Source organism: Leopardus geoffroyi, chromosome D1 (assembly GCF_018350155.1).
Source record: "Leopardus geoffroyi isolate Oge1 chromosome D1, O.geoffroyi_Oge1_pat1.0, whole genome shotgun sequence".
In the NCBI taxonomy this organism is placed as follows: Eukaryota; Metazoa; Chordata; class Mammalia; order Carnivora; family Felidae; genus Leopardus; species Leopardus geoffroyi.
Genome location: NC_059329.1, coordinates 30,858,286 through 30,876,747, shown reverse-complemented (window position 1 = coordinate 30,876,747; position 18,462 = coordinate 30,858,286). Strand labels below are relative to the sequence as shown.

The 18,462-nt window shown below is 38.7% G+C and overlaps 1 protein-coding gene and 1 pseudogene across 1 annotated transcript in view; one reads left to right on the top strand and one right to left on the bottom strand.

Moving 5' to 3' along the window:
* The window catches only part of LOC123600381 (beta-galactosidase-1-like protein 2), a 73,121-nt gene extending 54,927 nt beyond the window's left edge, over positions 1-18,194 (bottom strand). The window contains 3 exon segments of the mRNA XM_045482453.1: positions 17,759-17,867; positions 17,870-17,955; positions 18,103-18,194. Of these exon segments, the coding sequence (XP_045338409.1) occupies positions 17,759-17,867; positions 17,870-17,955; positions 18,103-18,194 (287 nt within the window).
* LOC123602184 lies at positions 1,943-2,509 on the top strand (annotated as a pseudogene).
* Positions 18,195-18,462: the final 268 nt, after the last annotated feature.

The window sequence follows — 18,462 nt, the reverse complement described above, 5'->3', positions numbered from 1 at the left end:
AAACAAATTTAAAAAAATTTTAAGAATGAAATCCTATCAATCATCTTTTCTGACCACAATGGTATGAAACTAGAAATCAATTATAAGAAAAAACTGTAAAATTCACAAACATGTAGAAATTAAACAACATAATAAATGGAAAGATATTCCATACTCTAGGATTGGAAGAATTAATATCGTTAAAATGCCATACCACCCAAAGCAATCTACAGATTCAATTCAATCTCTACAAACATTAAAATGGCATTTTTCACAAAAATAAAAAAATCCTAAAATTTGTATGAAACTACAAAAGACTGAATAGCCAAATTAATCTTGAAAAAGAACAAAGCTGGAGGTATCACAATTCCTGATGTCAAACTATATTACACAGTATCACAATAGTGTAGAATTGGCACAAAAATAGACATATAGGTCAATGGAACAGTATAGAAAGACCAGAAATAAGCCCATGCCCATATGGTCAATTAACTTAAGACAAAACAGTTAAGAATATACAATGGAGATAGGGTAGTCTCTGCAATAAATGGTGTTGGGAAAGCAAGACAGCCATATACAAATGAAAGAACTAGCTCTCTTACACCACACAAAAATCACTCAAAATGGATTAAAGACATAAATGTTAAGATGTGAAACAACAGAAGTCCTAGGAAAAAACAAGGGTAAAGTCCTTGACATCAGCCTTGGCAATGATTTTTTGAATTTGACACCAAAAACAAAGGCTACAAAAGCAAAAATAAACAAGTGGGACTACTTCAGACTAAAAGACTTCTGCATAGCCAGGGAAACCAGCAGCAAAATGAGAAGGCAACCGTGATTGAATGGCAGAAAATATTTGCAAACCTGAAAATCTAATAAAATTTGAAAATTTGATTAGGGGTTAACATCCAAAGTATACAAGGAAATCATACAACTAAATAGCAAAAGACAACCCAATTTAAAAACAGGCAAACAACCTGTATAAACAGGTACATGAAACGGTACTCAACATTCCTAATCATCAGAAAAATGCAAATCAAAACCACAATGAGGTATCACCTCACAGCCGTTAGTGTGTCTAATATCAAAAAGACAATATATCACAAAGGTTGGTAAGGATATGGATAAAAAGGTATACTCGTTGCACTGTTAGTGGAAATATAAATTGGTTCAGCCACTATGGAATACAATATGGACTTTCCTCAAGAAATTAAAAATAGAATTATCATATGATGCAGCAATCCTATTTCTGGGTATACATCCAAAGGAAATGAAATCCTTATCTCAAAGAAATACTTGTACTCTCATGCTTATAGCAGCATTATTCACAATAACCAAAGTATGGGAACAACCTAAGTGTCCAATGACAAATAAATGGATTGAGAAAATGTGATACATACACACACACACACACACACACACAGAGTAATAATTTTTAGTTTTTTAAAAAATAAGGAAATCCTGTTATTTATGACAACATAAATGAACTTGAAGGGCATTATGCTAGGTGAAGTAAACTAGACAGCAAAAGAGAAATACCATATGGTATCACTTATATGTGGAATCTTAAAATAAAATGTAAAAAAAATGATCTCATAGAAACAGAACACAATAGAGGCTTCCAGGGACTGAGGGGTGGGGGAAAGGGGAAGAGATTGGTAAAAGGGTACAAATTTTCAATTATAAGATGAATAAAATCTGTGGATCTTATGTGTAATGTGACCATAGTTGATAATACTATATTGTAGAACTAAAATTTGTTAAGGGAGTAGGACTTAATTGTTCTCACCAAAACAAACAAAGATAAATATGTGAGGTGATGGATGTGTTAATTAACTGGATTATAGGTTGGAATCCTTTCACAGTGTATACATATATCAAATCATCACATGGTATATTTTAAATATATTACAGTGACTCCCTCTGGGGGAGGGGAAGGAGTGCTGCTATCAGTGCTCAGTTAATGGCCAAGAGGCTCAGGTGGACTCTTCAGGGGCATCCTGCTGTGGGGCAACTGTGTGGCCTACCTGCCCACCTGAGCCTACTTGTGCACCCCAGTTCAGGAGGGTCCTCTTGGATCTGAGAGTGGACACTGGTCACAGTGAAGCCAGATGAGGTGCAGAGATAACTTATCAGGGAAAGGATCTAGTACTTTGAGAGGAAGGGTTTCAGGCTGGGGATGACGATGCTGCAGGTGCCAGACAGCATCTTTGCCGATCATTACCATGGCCTACAACCTGCAGAGAGAAACTTCCTACCTACTGTTCAACAGCTACAGGAGCTCTGGCCCCACAGTGGTCATGGCCTGCAAGGCCATGGTCTGGGAAGACCCCAACATGGTCCACACCAACTCAGCTGAGGTCACCCCTGGCACCACTGTGGAGACTTTATTGTCCACATCAGCAAGAGTGTCATCCACACCAGAAACTCTGTAGAAGGGACCCTGAGAAAGATCCAGCTGAGGTTCCAAAGCAATGAGTTGGTGAATTGGGCAGATGAGAGCCACCACAGCAGCATTCACCCATCCTGAGCACTAAAGGTGACTTCAGCTGCCCCATCATCTTCCCAGGACCAACTACCTCTGTAAACAAGAACTTAAGCCCACATCCAAGTTCTACTCATTTGTTACAAATCACTTCCTTGTCCACCTCCTGCTCCACCCCAGGCCACAGGAGTCTGAGCCACCAATTTTATGTGCCTATCAGTGTCTTAAGCCAACAAGATATTGGACCTAATCCTTTCTGTACCAAAGGGCCAGACAACCTAAGGGCCATCTCCAAAAGTGGGAAATGTAATGTCCCCACACCAAATGGAGGACATTAAAGTTCACTATGCTATGCAAAAAAAAAAAAAAAAAAAAAAATTAATAAATCAATTATAATTTAATTAGTCAATTATACCTCAGCAAGCCAAAAAAAAAAAAAAAAAAAGATTTAAAAAACAGGAGGGGCACCTGGGTGGTTCAGTTGGTGAACATCCAACTCTTGATTTCACCTCAGGTCATGATATCACTATTCATGGGTTTGAGTCCCACATTGGGGCTGACAGTGGGGAACATGCTTGGAATTCTCTCTCTCCCTTTTTCTCTGCTCCTTCCCTGCTCATTCACTTGCTCTCTCCCTCTCTCTCTCTCTCTCTCTCTCTCTCACACACACACACACACACACACACACAAATAATTAAATAAATAGAACTTTAAAAAGCAGGAAAATACTGCATGGGAAATTGGAAATTAAAAAGAAATAGAACTAATATGGTAAAGGATGTTAAAAAGCTTATAGAATATAATGCCAAAATTGTATACAAATAAATGTGGAACTCTCTAGTTGGTGGAAAACTTTGTTGAGAAATAGAAATTACCTATTTGAATAAAAGTAGAAAATTTGAATAAATTAGAAAATATGGAAGAAAACCGCAATAACTCTAAAGATACAAACCCTTGTACCAACACCATCATCAAAAATGACGTTTTTAGTAAATTATTTTCTCAATTATAAAAGTCAAATTCCAAGATACCATGCTGTGTAATCCATGTCAAATCAAAGTAAATTCATTATATGAACTTAATATAAAAAAAAACTGAAAAAAATAGAAGTCATTCATAAACTTTTGAGCACTTACTATGTTCCAGGTACTATTATAAGCACCAAAGATCATCAAAACAGACAAGAAAATTCCTGCTCTCACAAAGCTCACATTCTAGGAACTAAAACTATAAAACTCTTAGAAAAAAATGTTGGGGGAAGCTTCATGACATTGGATATAGCAATAATTTCTTGGATAGGACAACAAAGGTACAGCAAGAAAAGGAAATATAGACAAAGTGAATTTCATGAAATTTTTAAACTTTTGTTCATCAAAGGACACTTTCAACAAAGCATAATTCACAGAATAAAAGAAAATATTTGCAATCACATATCCAATGATGTATTAATATTCAGAATACATGAAGAATTCCTACAAATCAACAATAAAAAAAGAAACTACCCAATTGAAAAATGTGCAAAGGATAAGTAGTTGAATAGATATTTCTTCAAAAAAGATATATAAATGGTCAGTAAATACATGAAGAGATGCTTAGCACTTCTAACCATTAGGGAAATGCAAATCCAAATCACAATGAGATACCATCATTAGGATGGAATGCTTATGCTTTGCTGGTAGGAATGTAAAACAGTGCCGCTCCTGTAAAAAACAAAAGCATTACAATTTGAACCAGCAATTTCACTTCTGGGTACATATACAAAAGAACTGAAGTGAAGAACACAAATAGATATTTATACACCAATGTTCATAGCAGCATTGTTCACAATAGCCCAAAGGCAGAAACAACCCAAGTGCCTAATGGATGAATGGATAAACAAAATATAGCATATACATAAAATGGAATACTATTCAACCTTAGAAAGAAATGAAATCTGATACATGCTGCAACATAAATGAATTCTGCACATTATTCTAAGTGAAATAAGCTAGATATAAAATAACAAATATATGATTCTATGTATATGAGGTATGTAAAAACGTCAAATTCACAGAGAAAGAAAGAACAGTGGTTATCAGAGAATGAAAGGAGAAAAGAATGGGGAGTTGTTTTTTAACAGAATAGTATGGAATGATGAAAAAGTTTTGAGTATTGATAGTGCAGATGGTAGCAAAACAATGTGTATTTATAGAATGCCACTGACTTTGTAAAGTCTTTGGAATCTGTGAAAGCAAGCTGACATTAATTACTAAAACTAAACATACACCTACCTCATTGTCCATCATCTTCATTCCTAGATGTATACTCAACAGAAATGTTTACATATTCTCAACAAAAGGCAAGTACAAGATTGTTCATAGCCCCACTATTTCTAATGGCTAAAGCCAAAAATATCCTAAATGTCTACCCACAAGACAAATATATTTTGGTATGATTACCAATAGAATTCCATATAGTTATGAGAATGAACAAGCTAAAATATCTGGTAATAAGGATGAATATCATAAAGAAAATCTTGAACAAAAAATATCAGACACATCAGAGTACATATTGTATGATTCCATTTATGCAAAATTCAAAAACAGGCCAAGGTAATCTACGTGTTAAAATCATGAGGAGTAGTTATCTTTTGGAGGGAAGTAATGACTGTACAAGGGACAGGAGAGCTTCTGAGATGTTGGTGTACTACAGAGTTTTGGGGGTTGGTTATAGGAGTATGTTCACTTTATCAAAATTCATTGAGCTAAACCCTTATATACTATATACATGTTAAATTTTAATAAAATATTACTTTAAAATAAGACTAAAATCAAAAGGGGGAAAAATAATTGAGCATATTTACTACCAGCAAAGTAGTAGGCAATTTGGGCCAAACCTCCTAATGAGGAAAACAAGAAAAAGTGAGCAAGTTTTCATTAACAGAAGGCATCATTAGGACTTCCACTCTCTGATCCAAGAAGTAAAAAGCATGGAAGTTGTCACTCCTATCTTCACAACAAGAATAAAGCTGAAAAGCTGAAAGTTGTTAAAAAGCAACAACTCTTCTTATCCATCAAAGAAGTGAAGTCACAGGAAAAACTGCTGCCCCAAAAGGTAGAATGAGAGACAACTGATGTAATGGTTAATTCTATACATCGACTTGACTGGGCAATCAGGTGCTCTGGCACTTGGTCAAACAGCAGTTGAGAGTGTTTCTGGATGAGATTAACATTTGAACTGACAGACTGAGTAACACAAATTGCCCTCCCTAATGGGATAGGACTCATCCAGTCAATTTTGTCTATTCAGTCAGACCTGAATAATTATTAATATAATACATCACATCAACAGGCTAAAAAGGAAAAATAAGTTCATAATTTTATCAATAGATGCATAAAAAGCATTTGAGAAAAATCTAGCACCCAATCATGACAAAAACTCTCAGTAAACTAGGAAGAGAGAACTGCCTCAACTTAATAAAGAACATCTATAAAAAAAACTTGCAGCTAATGCCAGAAGCTTCCCTGCTAAGATTAGGGACAAAGCAAGTTGTCCCTTCTTGCCACTCTTTTCAACATTGTACTAAAAAGCCTAGTTGACGCAACATGACAAGAAATGAAATAAAAGGTATAAAGATTGGGAACAAAGACATAAAATTTTCTTTGCTCACTGATAATATAATTTGTCTATTACAAAATTCAAAAGAGGTGTTGGAAGATGGCGGCGTAGGAGGACGCTGGGCTCACCGCGCGTCCTGCTGATCACATAGATTCCACCTACACCTGCCTAAATAACCCAGAAAACCGCCAGAGGATTAGCAGAATGGAGTCGCCGGAGCCAAGCGCAGACGAGAGGCCCACGGAAGAGGGTAGGAAAGACGGCGAGGCGGTGCGCGCTCCACGGACTGGCAGGAGGGAGCTGGGGCGGAGGGGCGGCTCGCCGGCCAAGCAGAGCCCCCGAGTCTGGCGGGCAAAAGCGGAGGGGCCTGACGGACTGTGTTCCGACAGCAAGCGTGACTTAGCGTCTGGGAGGTCATAAGTTAACAGCTCTGCTCGGAAAGCAGGAAGGCTGGAGGACAAAGGGAGGGAGAGCTGCTGAGCCCCCGGATGACAGAGCTCAGTTTGGTGGGGAACAAAGGCGCTCGCCAGCGCCATCTCCCCCGCCCATCCCCCAGCCAAAATCCCAAAGAGAACCAGTTCCTGCCAGGGAACTTGCTCGCTCCGCGCAAACACCCAACTCTGTGCTTCTGCGGAGGAGCCAAACCTCCGGCAGCGGATCTGACTCCCTCCCGCTGCCACAGGGCCCCTCCTGAAGTGGATCACCTAAGGAGAAGCGAGCTAAGCCTGCCCCTCCTGCCCCTGTGCACTTTGCCTACCCACCCCAGCTAATACACCAGATCCGCAGCATCACAAGCCTGGCAGTGTGCAAGTAGCCCAGACGGGCCACGCCACCCCACAGTGAATCCCGCCCCTAAGAGAGGGGAAGAGAAGGCACACACCAGTCTGACTGTGGCCCCAGCAGTGGGCCGGGGGCAGACATCAGGTCAGACTGCGACCCTGCTCACCAACTCCAGTTATACACCACAACACAGGGGAAGGGCCCTGCAGGTCCTCACCACGCCAGGGACTATCCAAAATGACCAAGCAGAAGAATTCCCCTCAGAAGAACCTCCAGGAAATAACAACAGCTAATGAGCTGATCAAAAAGGATTTAAATAATATAACAGAAAGTGAATTTAGAATAATAGTCATAAAATTAATCGCTGGGCTTGAAAACAGTATAGAGGACAGCAGAGAATCTCTTGCTACAGAGATCAAGGGACTAAGGAACAGTCACGAGGAGCTGAAAAACGCTTTAAATGAAATGCAAAACAAAATGGAAACCACCACAGCTCGGATTGAAGGGGCAGAGGAGAGAATAGGTGAACTAGAAGATAAAGTTATGGAAAAAGAGGAAGCTGAGAAAAAGAGAGATAAAAAAATCCAGGAGTATGAGGGGAAAATTAGAGAACTAAGTGATACACTAAAAAGAAATAATATACACATAATTGGTGTCCGAGAGGAGGAAGAGAGAGGGAAAGGTGCTGAAGGGGTACTTGAAGAAATTATAGCTGAGAACTTCCCTGAACTGGGGAAGGAAAAAGGCATTGAAATCCAAGAGGCACAGAGAACTCCCTTCAGACGTAACTTGAATCGATCTTCTGCACGACATATCATAGTGAAACTGGCAAAATACAAGGATAAAGAGAAAATTCTGAAAGCAGCAAGGGGTAAACGTGCCCTCACATATAAAGGGAGACCTATAAGACTCGTGACTGATCTCTCTTTTGAAACTTGGCAGGCCAGAAAGAATTGGCACGAGATCTTCAATGTGCTAAACAGAAAAAATATGCAGCCGAGAATCCTTTATCCAGCAAGTCTGTCATTTAGAATAGAAGGAGAGATAAAGGTCTTCCCAAACAAACAAAAACTGAAGGAATTTGTCACCACTAAACCAGCCCTACAAGAGATCCTAAGGGGGACCCTGTGAGACAAAGTACCAGAGACAACACTACAAGCATAAAACATACAGACGTCACAATGACTCTAAACCCATATCTTTCTATAATAACACTGAATGTAAATGGATTAAATGCGCCAACCAAAAGACATAGGGTATCAGAATGGATAAAAAAACAAGACCCATCTATTTGCTGTCTACAAGAGACTCATTTTAGACCTGAGGACACCTTTAGATTGAGAGTGAGGGGATGGAGAACTATTTATCATGCTACTGGAAGCCAAAAGAAAGCTGGAGTAGCCATACTTATATCAGACAAACTAGACTTTAAATTAAAGGCTGTAACAAGAGATGAAGAAGGACATTATATAATAGTTACAGGGTCTATCCATCAGGAAGAGCTAACAATTATAAATGTCTATGCGCCGAATACCGGAGCCCCCAAATATATAAAACAACTACTCATAAACATAAGCAACCTTATTGATAAGCATGTGGTAATTGCAGGGGACTTTAACACCCCACTTACAGAAATGGATAGATCATCTAGACACACGATCAATAAAGAAACAAGGGCCCTGAGTGAGACATTGGATCAGATGGACTTGACAGATATATTTAGAACTCTGCATCCCAAAGCAACAGAATATACTTTCTTCTCAAGTGCACATGGAACATTCTCCAAGATAGATCATATACTGGGTCACAAAACAGCCCTCCATAAGTTTACCAGAATTGAAATTATACCATGCATACTTTCAGACCACAATGCTATGAAGCTTGAAATCAACCACAGAAAAAAGTCTGGAAAAACTCCAAAAGCATGGAGGTTAAAGAACACCCTCCTAACGAATGAGTGGGTCAACCAGGCAATTAGAGAAGAAATTTAAAAATATATGGAAACAAACGAAAATGAAAATACAACAATCCAAACGCTTTGGGACGCGGCGAAGGCAGTCCTGAGAGGAAAATACATTGCAATCCAGGCCTATCTCAAGAAACAAGAAAAATCCCAAATACAAAATCTAACAGCACACCTAAAGGAAATAGAAGCAGAACAGCAAAGACACCCCAAACCCAGCAGAAAAAGAGAAATAATAAAGATCAGAGCAGAAATAAACAATATAGAGTCTAAAAAAACTGTAGAGCAGATCAACGAAACCAAGAGTTGGTTTTTTGAAAACATAAACAAAATTGACAAACCTCTAGCCAGGCTTCTCAAAAAGAAAAGGGAGATGACCCAAATAGATAAAATCATGAATGAAAATGGAATTATTACAACCAATCCCTCAGAGATACAAACAACTATCAGGGAATACTATGAAAAATTATATGCCAACAAATTGGACAACCTGGAAGAAATGGACAAATTCCTGAACACCCACACTCTTCCAAAACTCAATCAGGAGGCAATAGAAAGCTTGAACAGACCCATAACCAGCGAAGAAATTGAATCGGTTATCAAAAACCTCCCAACAAATAAGAGTCCAGGACCAGATGGCTTCCCAGGGGAGTCCTACCAGACGTTTAAAGCAGAGATAATACCTATCCTTCTCAAGCTATTCCAAGAAATAGAAAGGGAAGGAAAACTTCCAGACTCATTCTATGAAGCCAGTATTACTTTGATTCCTAAACCAGACAGAGACCCAGTTAAAAAAGAGAACTACCGGCCAATATCCCTGATGAATATGGATGCAAAAATTCTCAATAAGATACTAGCAAATCGAATTCAATGGCATATAAAAAGAATTATTCACCATGACCAAGTGGGATTCATTCCTGGGATGCAGGGCTGGTTCAACATTCGCAAATCAATCAACGTGATACATCACATTAACAAAAAAAAAAAAAAAAAAAAAGAGAGAGAAGAACCATATGATCCTGTCAATCGATGCAGAAAAGGCCTTTGACAAAATCCAGCACCCTTTCTTAATAAAAACCCTTGAGAAAGTCGGGATAGAAGGAACATACTTAAAGATCATAAAAGCCATTTATGAAAAGCCCACAGCTAACATCATCCTCAACGGGGAAAAACTGAGAACTTTTTCCCTGAGATCAGGAACCCGACAGGGATGCCCACTCTCACCGCTGTTGTTTAACATAGTGTTGGAAGTTCTAGCATCAGCAATCAGACAACAAAAGGAAATCAAAGGCATCAAAATTGGCAAAGATGAAATCAAGCTTTCGCTTTTTGCAGATGACATGATATTATACATGGAAAATCCGATAGACTCCACCAAAAGTCTGCTAGAACTGATACATGAATTCAGCAAAGTTGCAGGATACAAAATCAATGTACAGATATCAGTTGCATTCTTATACACTAGCAATGAAGCAACAGAAAAACAACTAAAGAAACTGATCCCATTCACAATTGCACCAAGAAGCATAAAATACCTAGGAATAAATCTAACCAAAGATGTAAAGGATCTGTATGCTGAAAACTATAGAAAGCTTATGAAGGTAATTGAAGAAGATTTAAAGAAATGGAAAGACATTCCCTGCTCATGGATTGGAAAAATAAATATTGTCAAAATGTCAATACTACCCAAAGCTATCTACACATTCAATGCCATCCCAGTCAAAATTGCACAGCATTCTCCTCGAAACTAGAACAAGCAATCCTAAAATTCATATGGAACCACAAAAGGCCCTGAATAGCCAAAGGAATTTTGAAGAAGAAGACCAAAGCAGGAGGCATCACAATCCCAGACTTTAGCCTCTACTACAAAGCTGTCATCATCAAGACAGCATGGTATTGGCACAAAAACAGACACATCGACCAATGGAATAGAATAGAAACCCCAGAACTAGACCCACAAACGTATGGCCAACTCATCTTTGACAAAGCAGGAAAGAACATCCAATGGAAAAAAGACAGCCTCTTTAACAAATGGTGCTGGGAGAACTGGACAGCAACATGCAGAAGGTTGAAACTAGACCACTTTCTTACACCATTCACAAAAATAAACTCAAAATGGATAAAGGACCTGAATGTGAGACAGGAAACCATCAAAACCTTAGAGGAGAAAGCAGGAGAAGACCTCTCTGACCTCAGCCGTAGCAATCTCTTACTCGACACATGCCCAAAGGCAAGGGAATTAAAAGCAAAAGTGAATTACTGGGACCTTATGAAGATAAAAAAGCTTCTGCACAGCAAAGGAAACAACCAACAAAACTAAAAGGCAACCAACGGAATGGGAAAAGATATTTGCAAATGACATATCGGACAAAGGGATAGTATCCAAAATCTATAAAGAGCTCCCCAAACTCCACACCCGAAAAACAAATAACCCAGTGAAGAAATGGGCAGAAAACATGAATAGACACTTCTCTAAAGAAGACATCCGGATGGCCAACAGGCACATGAAAAGATGTTCAACGTCGCTCCTTATCAGGGAAATACAAATCAAAACCACACTCAGGTATCACCTCACGCCAGTCAGAGTGGCCAAAATGAACAAATCAGGAGACTATAGATGCTGGAGAGGATGTGGAGAAACGGGAACCCTCTTGCACTGTTGGTGGGAATGCAAACTGGTGCAGCCGCTCTGGAAAGCAGTGTGGAGGTTCCTCAGAAAATTAAAAATAGACCTACCCTATGACCCAGCAATAGCACTGCTAGGAATTTATCCAAGGGATACAGGAGTACTGATGCATAGGGGCACTTGTACCCCAATTTCCATAGCAGCACTCTCAACAATAGGCAAATTATGGAAAGAGCCTAAATGTCCATCAACTGATGAATGGATAAAGAAATTGTGGTTTATATACACAATGGAATACTACGTGGCAATGAGAAAAAATGAAATATGGCCTTTTGTAGCAACATGGATGGAACTGGAGAGTGTGATGCTAAGTGAAATAAGCCATACAGAGAAAGACAGACACCGTATGGTTTCACTTTTATGTGGATCCTGAGAAACTTAACAGGAACCCTTGGGGGAGGGGGAGGAAAAAAGAAAAAAAAAAAAAGAGGTTAGAGTGGGAGAGAGCCAAAGCATAAGAGACTGTTAAAAACTGAGAACAAACTGAGGGTTGATGGGGGGTGGGAGGGAGGAGAGGATGGGTGATGGGTATTGAGGAGGGCACCTTTTGGGATGAGCACTGGGTGTTGTATGGAAACCAATTTGACAATAAATTTCATATAATAAAAAAAAATTGATTGTGTTGATGGATGCACAACTCTGTGAATATACGAAAGACTACTGAATTGTACACTTTTAAGTGGGTGAGTTGTGTGGTATAAAAAAAAAAAAAAAAGAAAGAAAATTCAAAAGAATTGACAGAAAAACAACAACAAACAAACAAACAAACAAACAAACAAAAAACCTCCTGGAACTACCAAGCAATCAATAGCAGGGTTGCAGAAAGCAAGGTTAATATACAAAAGTCAATCTTTTTCTTATTTAACAGCAATGAACAATTGACGAATAACACTATCCAACTTCAAACTCATCATGAAGCTATAGTAATCAAGACACTGTGGCACTGGTGAAAGAAAAAACAAATAGATCAAGGAAACAGAATAGTGAGAGTAGAAATAGACCCACACAAATACAGTCCACTTATTTTTGACAAAGGAGCAAAAGCTCTACAGTAAAGAAAAAAAATAGTCTTTTTAAAAAATGGTGCTGGAGCAACATGCACAAAAAAGATGATGCAGACATTTTATACCCTTCACAAAAATGAACACAAATGGATCATAGATTTATAGATGTAAAATATAAAACTACAAACTTCCTAGAAGATAACATAGAAAATCTAGATAAGCTAGGGTTTGGCAATGACTTTTTAGATACAACACTAAAGGCACATTGCATGTTATAATTAAGTTGAATTTCATTAAAATTAAAAAGATATGCCCTGCAAAAGACACTATCAAGAGAATGAAAAGACAAGCCACAAACTGGGAGAAATCCTTACAAAAGGTATATCTCATAAAGGACCATGATCCAAAATATACAAAAATTTTTAAAACTCAACAATAAGAGAAAAACAATGTAATTTAAAATGGGCAAAAGATCTGAACAGACATTTCAAAAGCCTATACAAATGGCAAATAACCATATGAAAAGATGCTCAACACGATAGGTCATTAGGGTATTGCAAATTAAAACAAGAATGAGATACCACCACACACCTATTAGAATGCCCAAATCCTAGAATACTGACAATAGCAAATGCTAACAAGGCTATGAGGCAACAGGAATACCATTCATTGCTAGTAGGAATGCAAAATGATACAGCCACTTTGGAAGAGTTTGGCAATTTCCTACAAAACTAAACATATCCTTACCATGTGATCTTCAGTATTTACCCAAATGAGTTGAACACATGGTCACACTAAAACCTGCACACAGATGTGTATATCAGCTATAATTACCCAAACTTAGAAGCAACCAAGATGTCCTTCAGTAGGTAAATGGGTAAGTGAGCATGGTGCATCCATACAACAGAAAATCATTTAGCACAGAAAAAAAGTAAACTATCGGGGCACCTGGGTGGCTCAGTCCATTGAGTGTCAGGTCATGATCTCATGATTCATCAGTTCGGGCCTCGTGTCGGGCTCTGTACTGACAGCTCAGAGCCTGGAGCCTGCTTCAGATTCTGTGTCTCCCTCTCTCTGCCCCTTCCCTGCTCACGCTCTGTCTCACTCTCTCAAAAATAAACATTTTTTTTTTGAAAAATAAACTATTAAACCATGAAAATACATAGAGGAAAGTTAAATGCATATTACTAAATGAAAGAAGCCAATCTGAAAAGGCCACATAGCGCATGATGCCAATTATGTGACATTCTGGAAAAGGCAAAACCATGGAGATAGTAAAAGAATCATTGGTGGCCAGGAGTTAGCGGAGAAGGAAGGAACACAGAGGATTTTTAGGACATTGAAACTATTTTCTGTGATACTATTAATGGTGGATATGTGTCATTATACATTTGTCCAAATGCATGCAATATATAACACCAAGAGTGAACTGTAACATAAACTATGGACTTGGGGTGATTAATGGTGTGTTAGTGTAGATCCATATATACCACTCTGATGGAGGATGTTGATAGTGAGGGAGGCTCTGGCAGGTGTGGGGGCTCCATGCCTTCCTCTCAATTTTGTTATAAACCTAAAACTACGTACTCTAAAAATTAAAGTCTTTTTTCATTGAAACACTAAAAAAAAAAAAAAAAAAAGGAAAAATCTTGAGAGCAGCCAGAGAGAAATGATGTATTATTATTTATAGAGGAACCCCACTGGGAATTACAGTCAATTATGAGGCATGGAGTACAACCCTACTCTATACAGACCAGCAGGAAGTAGCACAATATTTTTCAAGTGCTGAAAGAAAAGAATTGCCAGCTTCAAGAAAAACTTATCTCCCTTTAGTCATACAAACCAGATATGTAGGTTTTTCCACTCCAGGCAATTCTCCAATTTTCAGCAGATACCAACTGAGTGTCCTACAATTTAACTCAATTCTGACACTAATTGCCCAGAGTTAGCACAGGCCCCACGGTTAAGGGCTCATTCCTACATGATGGCTCCCTCACTCCTCCATTTCAGATACCAGTTCCATGTTGTCATCTTTATTTCTGATCAACCAGCTACAATTCAGGGGTTCCCATGGCCCCCTCTTCGTGTTTGATAATTTGTTAAAACTGCTCACAAAACTCTGGGAAACACTTAGTCTTACCAGTTTATTATAAAGGATAAAACTCAGGAACAGCTAGATAGAAAAGATGCATAGGACAAGTATAGGGAAAATACAGGGAGCTTCCATGGCTTCCCTGAGCACACCACTCTCCCAGCACTTGAATGTGTTCATCAACTTGGAAGCTCGCCAAATCCCTTCAGTTAGCATTTTATGGAGGCCTCATTATATAGGTATAATTTATTAAATTATGGCCATTGGTTATTAACTCAACCTTCCCATTGGTAATTACCTCTCCCCTCCCCTGAGGTAAAACTCTCTATACTCTCTGCTCAATTTTGCTGTGAACCTAAAACTCCTCTAAAAAATAATGTCTATTTGGAAAATACACAAAAAACAATAGACAAAATTTGGGGAGAAAAAGGAAATTTTTCAAGTCCTCAAAGTAACCACAGAAAAGGATACATGGCCCTCTAAAGAGTTTCAGTTAAATGGACAACTGACTTTACAACAGGGATAATGAAAGCCAGAGGCAGCAGCATTACCTTCAAAATGCTAAAACATCTGCCAACCTAGAATTTTATACTAGTGAAAATACTCCTCACAAAAGAAAAGAAAATGAAGAAATTTTCAGATAAACAAAAAACTGAGAACTTTGTCACCAGCAAATTTACACTACAGAAAATTCAAAAATGTGTTCTTCGTGCAGGAAGATTCCAGAACAGCAATAATAGTCTTCAGTTATTTAGAATTAAAATACATAACAATAACATACACATTAAGAGAGAAATAACTAGGGATAAAGCATTCTAATGTCTTCGTATTATAGAGTGGGTAAAAGTATAAGAGAGTATTAGTTGATAAATCAAGGATGAATGTTATAAATTCTTGAGCATCCAGTAAAAGAGTAAATACCTCTCAAGCTAACAGAAGAAAGGAAATAGATACTCCAGCATCCCAAAAGAAGACAATATTTTTTAGAAATAGCAAAGTAAATAATTCCTTAAGGCAGGCAATAAAAGGCTGAGAAAGCAACCTAGCCCAGCAAATACTAGAACAGAATATACTGTTTTATCAGATACTAAAACAGATAGAAACCCACTATCATATTTGGGAAAAGGGGGAACAAACACAACTAAAACAGAAAGATAAAATTATTAAGTGTTGTGATAGTGCAAGAATGAATAGATAATACAATGTGACCAGTGGTAGTCAGGAACTAAAACCCATCATTGCATTCTCAAACATTGGTCAAGATCTGATACCGAAGTTTTTGTGAATCCATAGTAAAAATGTTTAAAGACTGAAAACATGTTTAAGATTTTAAGAATGGAAATCAGCTTAATTGAAAAAGAAAAACCAGCCCTGCAATTTTCAGACTGGAAGGCAGACACAGATTAAATCCCCCTGAAAAGTTAATAAGAAACAGTGTTGCTCCCAAAACAGCGTAGCAGTTGTAAAATGTCACCTCTTTGAATGATTATTGCTTTCTCACCAAACACACCCCCAGAGCTTCTCTGCTCTACCCATCTACTTCTAGGGAGGCCTAATTGCTAAAATCCCCTCATCACAGTGCCGAGGCAGCTCGGTCAATTAAGCACCTGATTTCAGCCGAGGTCATGATTTCATGGTTCATGGGATTGAGCCCCACGTCAGGCTCTGTGCTGACAGCTCAGAGCCTGGAGCTTGCTTCAGATTCTGTGCTTCCCTCTTTCTCTGCCCCTCCCCTGCTCATGCTCTGTCTCTCTTTCTCTCTCTTTCAAAAATAAATAAACATGAAAAAAATATTAAACTACCCTCACCTCATGCCAGCACCCAACCTTGACTAACCCACTTCCTCTAATCTTGCATCAGACACAATAACAAATCCAGAAGTTGTCCCTGCTTTTCTCAGACTCCCTTCAGAGTCCTTCACCTGGAGCCTAACCTTGCAAAGTCTCTTCTCTCTTCCCCTTTGTTGAGACTGGCATTCCACCATTCTTCTGGAACACACTCCCTCCTTGAACGTCAGCAAATCTGATTTTGTCAGACTCTAGGTTTGTTCCTGCAAGACTGGCTGATTAGTTTTTAATAACTTTTTTAAAAAGATTGAGCCTAGGTGACTCAGTCAGTTAAATGTCCGACTCTTGATTTCAACTGAGGTCATGATCTCACAGTTTTGGGATGGGCATGGAGCCTGCTTAATTTCTCTCTCTCTCTCTTTCTAAAAAAAAAAAAAAACAAAAAAAACAAAACAAAAAAAAAAAAACTTAAGACAATTCAGTCTTTATATTCTAATGTATCCAATGTATAAGCCTGCTTTGATTCTGAGATAATGTTCTCTTCCTCTTTGAGAGACTTAGAATATCTTATAGCTTATGAAATAACAGTGACACTTTTTACTTTTGTAAGCAACTGCTTACTTACTTACTTTTGTAAGTTCACTGCTATACAAAGGAACAAACTAATGAGGAAGAAAGAGGGAAAATAATGTGGTGTGTAAAAGGCATTATGATAGTTTAGAGGGTAAATACTTTAAAGCATTACTCATGTCACTCACCAAGTCAAATTCCAATTAAATATTTTTTCTTCTAAACCTATATTTTAAACACCAAACCACTGAAAAAGAGAACAAAACTAAAACTGATATCCAAACAGTAATGGATAAGCACTTTCCAAGCTTAGAAGCCTAGAAAGAAATTACTAATTTTTGTTAATTTCAGCTTTTAGGATGAGGATAATTACATTACTTGCCAAGCCTGGTTCTCAATGAAACCCAACTTGAAACACATTTTCTGGAACAGTATTCTATCCTAGGAACCATCACTGGGGCTATGACTCGTATGGCAAGTGAAGATATCCAAGGAGGAGAGAGGCCTGCTGTACTGAACTTATTCAGTAGTTAGGGACCACTGACCCACAGCCACCTGTACTGACCACTGCCTCTGAAAGTTAGACTCTTGCGTGCAGGCCACAAGGACCCCGTTTAGAAGGAACTCTTTCAGAGCAATCAGAGCAGGCTCTATCAATAGGATATTCTAGAGATTATCAAGTGGAGACTCAGACATCCTAAGAACAATGAAGAAGGTACTAAAAGGGTCAACCCTTAGACTGGTCTAATAAAGTCTCAGAGCTAGAAATTCAAACTATAAATTCATGAAATAATTACTTCGGAGCTAGCACTCACGTGGTAAGAGTGTTGAAGCCACAGGCCTTCAGCTTCAGCAAGCGGTCCCTCCAGTACTCCCTGGGCACCCGGAAATAGTGAATAGTGCCTGCTATGATCAGGAAAGAGAGCCATCTAGTGTGAAGCTTGAACCTTCAACTTTCAGACCCACATTGCGATTCTTTATGTGGAAGGGAGTCAGGTAAGCTTGATTCATCCTGCAAGGACAAAGGAGGTACATGAAGTCCTAAAGATGTTCCCCATGTGGCACACATTTTGGGCAAATCAGAAGGTCTTTCCTTCAGGGGCCTAAACACACTTCCAGTGCAAAGAGAAACTTCCCACCCCTTCCCTCTCAAACATACCTGGGTGAGAGGTCTCCTCCAAATTGAGCCATTACCAATAACCCTGAAGACAGGCACAGAATGCCCACAGGTCTCAACAAGAAGGTCAGCATGCTAAACAGAGAAGACAGAACAGAAGTCAGACACCCTGGAGGCAGAGAAGGAGGCAGAGCTGAGTGAGGTCTTGGCCAAGGAGGATGGTGAGGAAGATAGAAGTGGCCTGACTGGAAGGCAGAATTCTGCATAGCTATATCTTGGCTTCTGCACCACTTGGACTCACAACAGACAGCACCTTAAGGCCATGTCTACTGACTGGAGGGAGGGCAGCAGCAGCACCAAGAGCATCTTGATAATAACTGGGTTTTCTGACACCAGTTACAT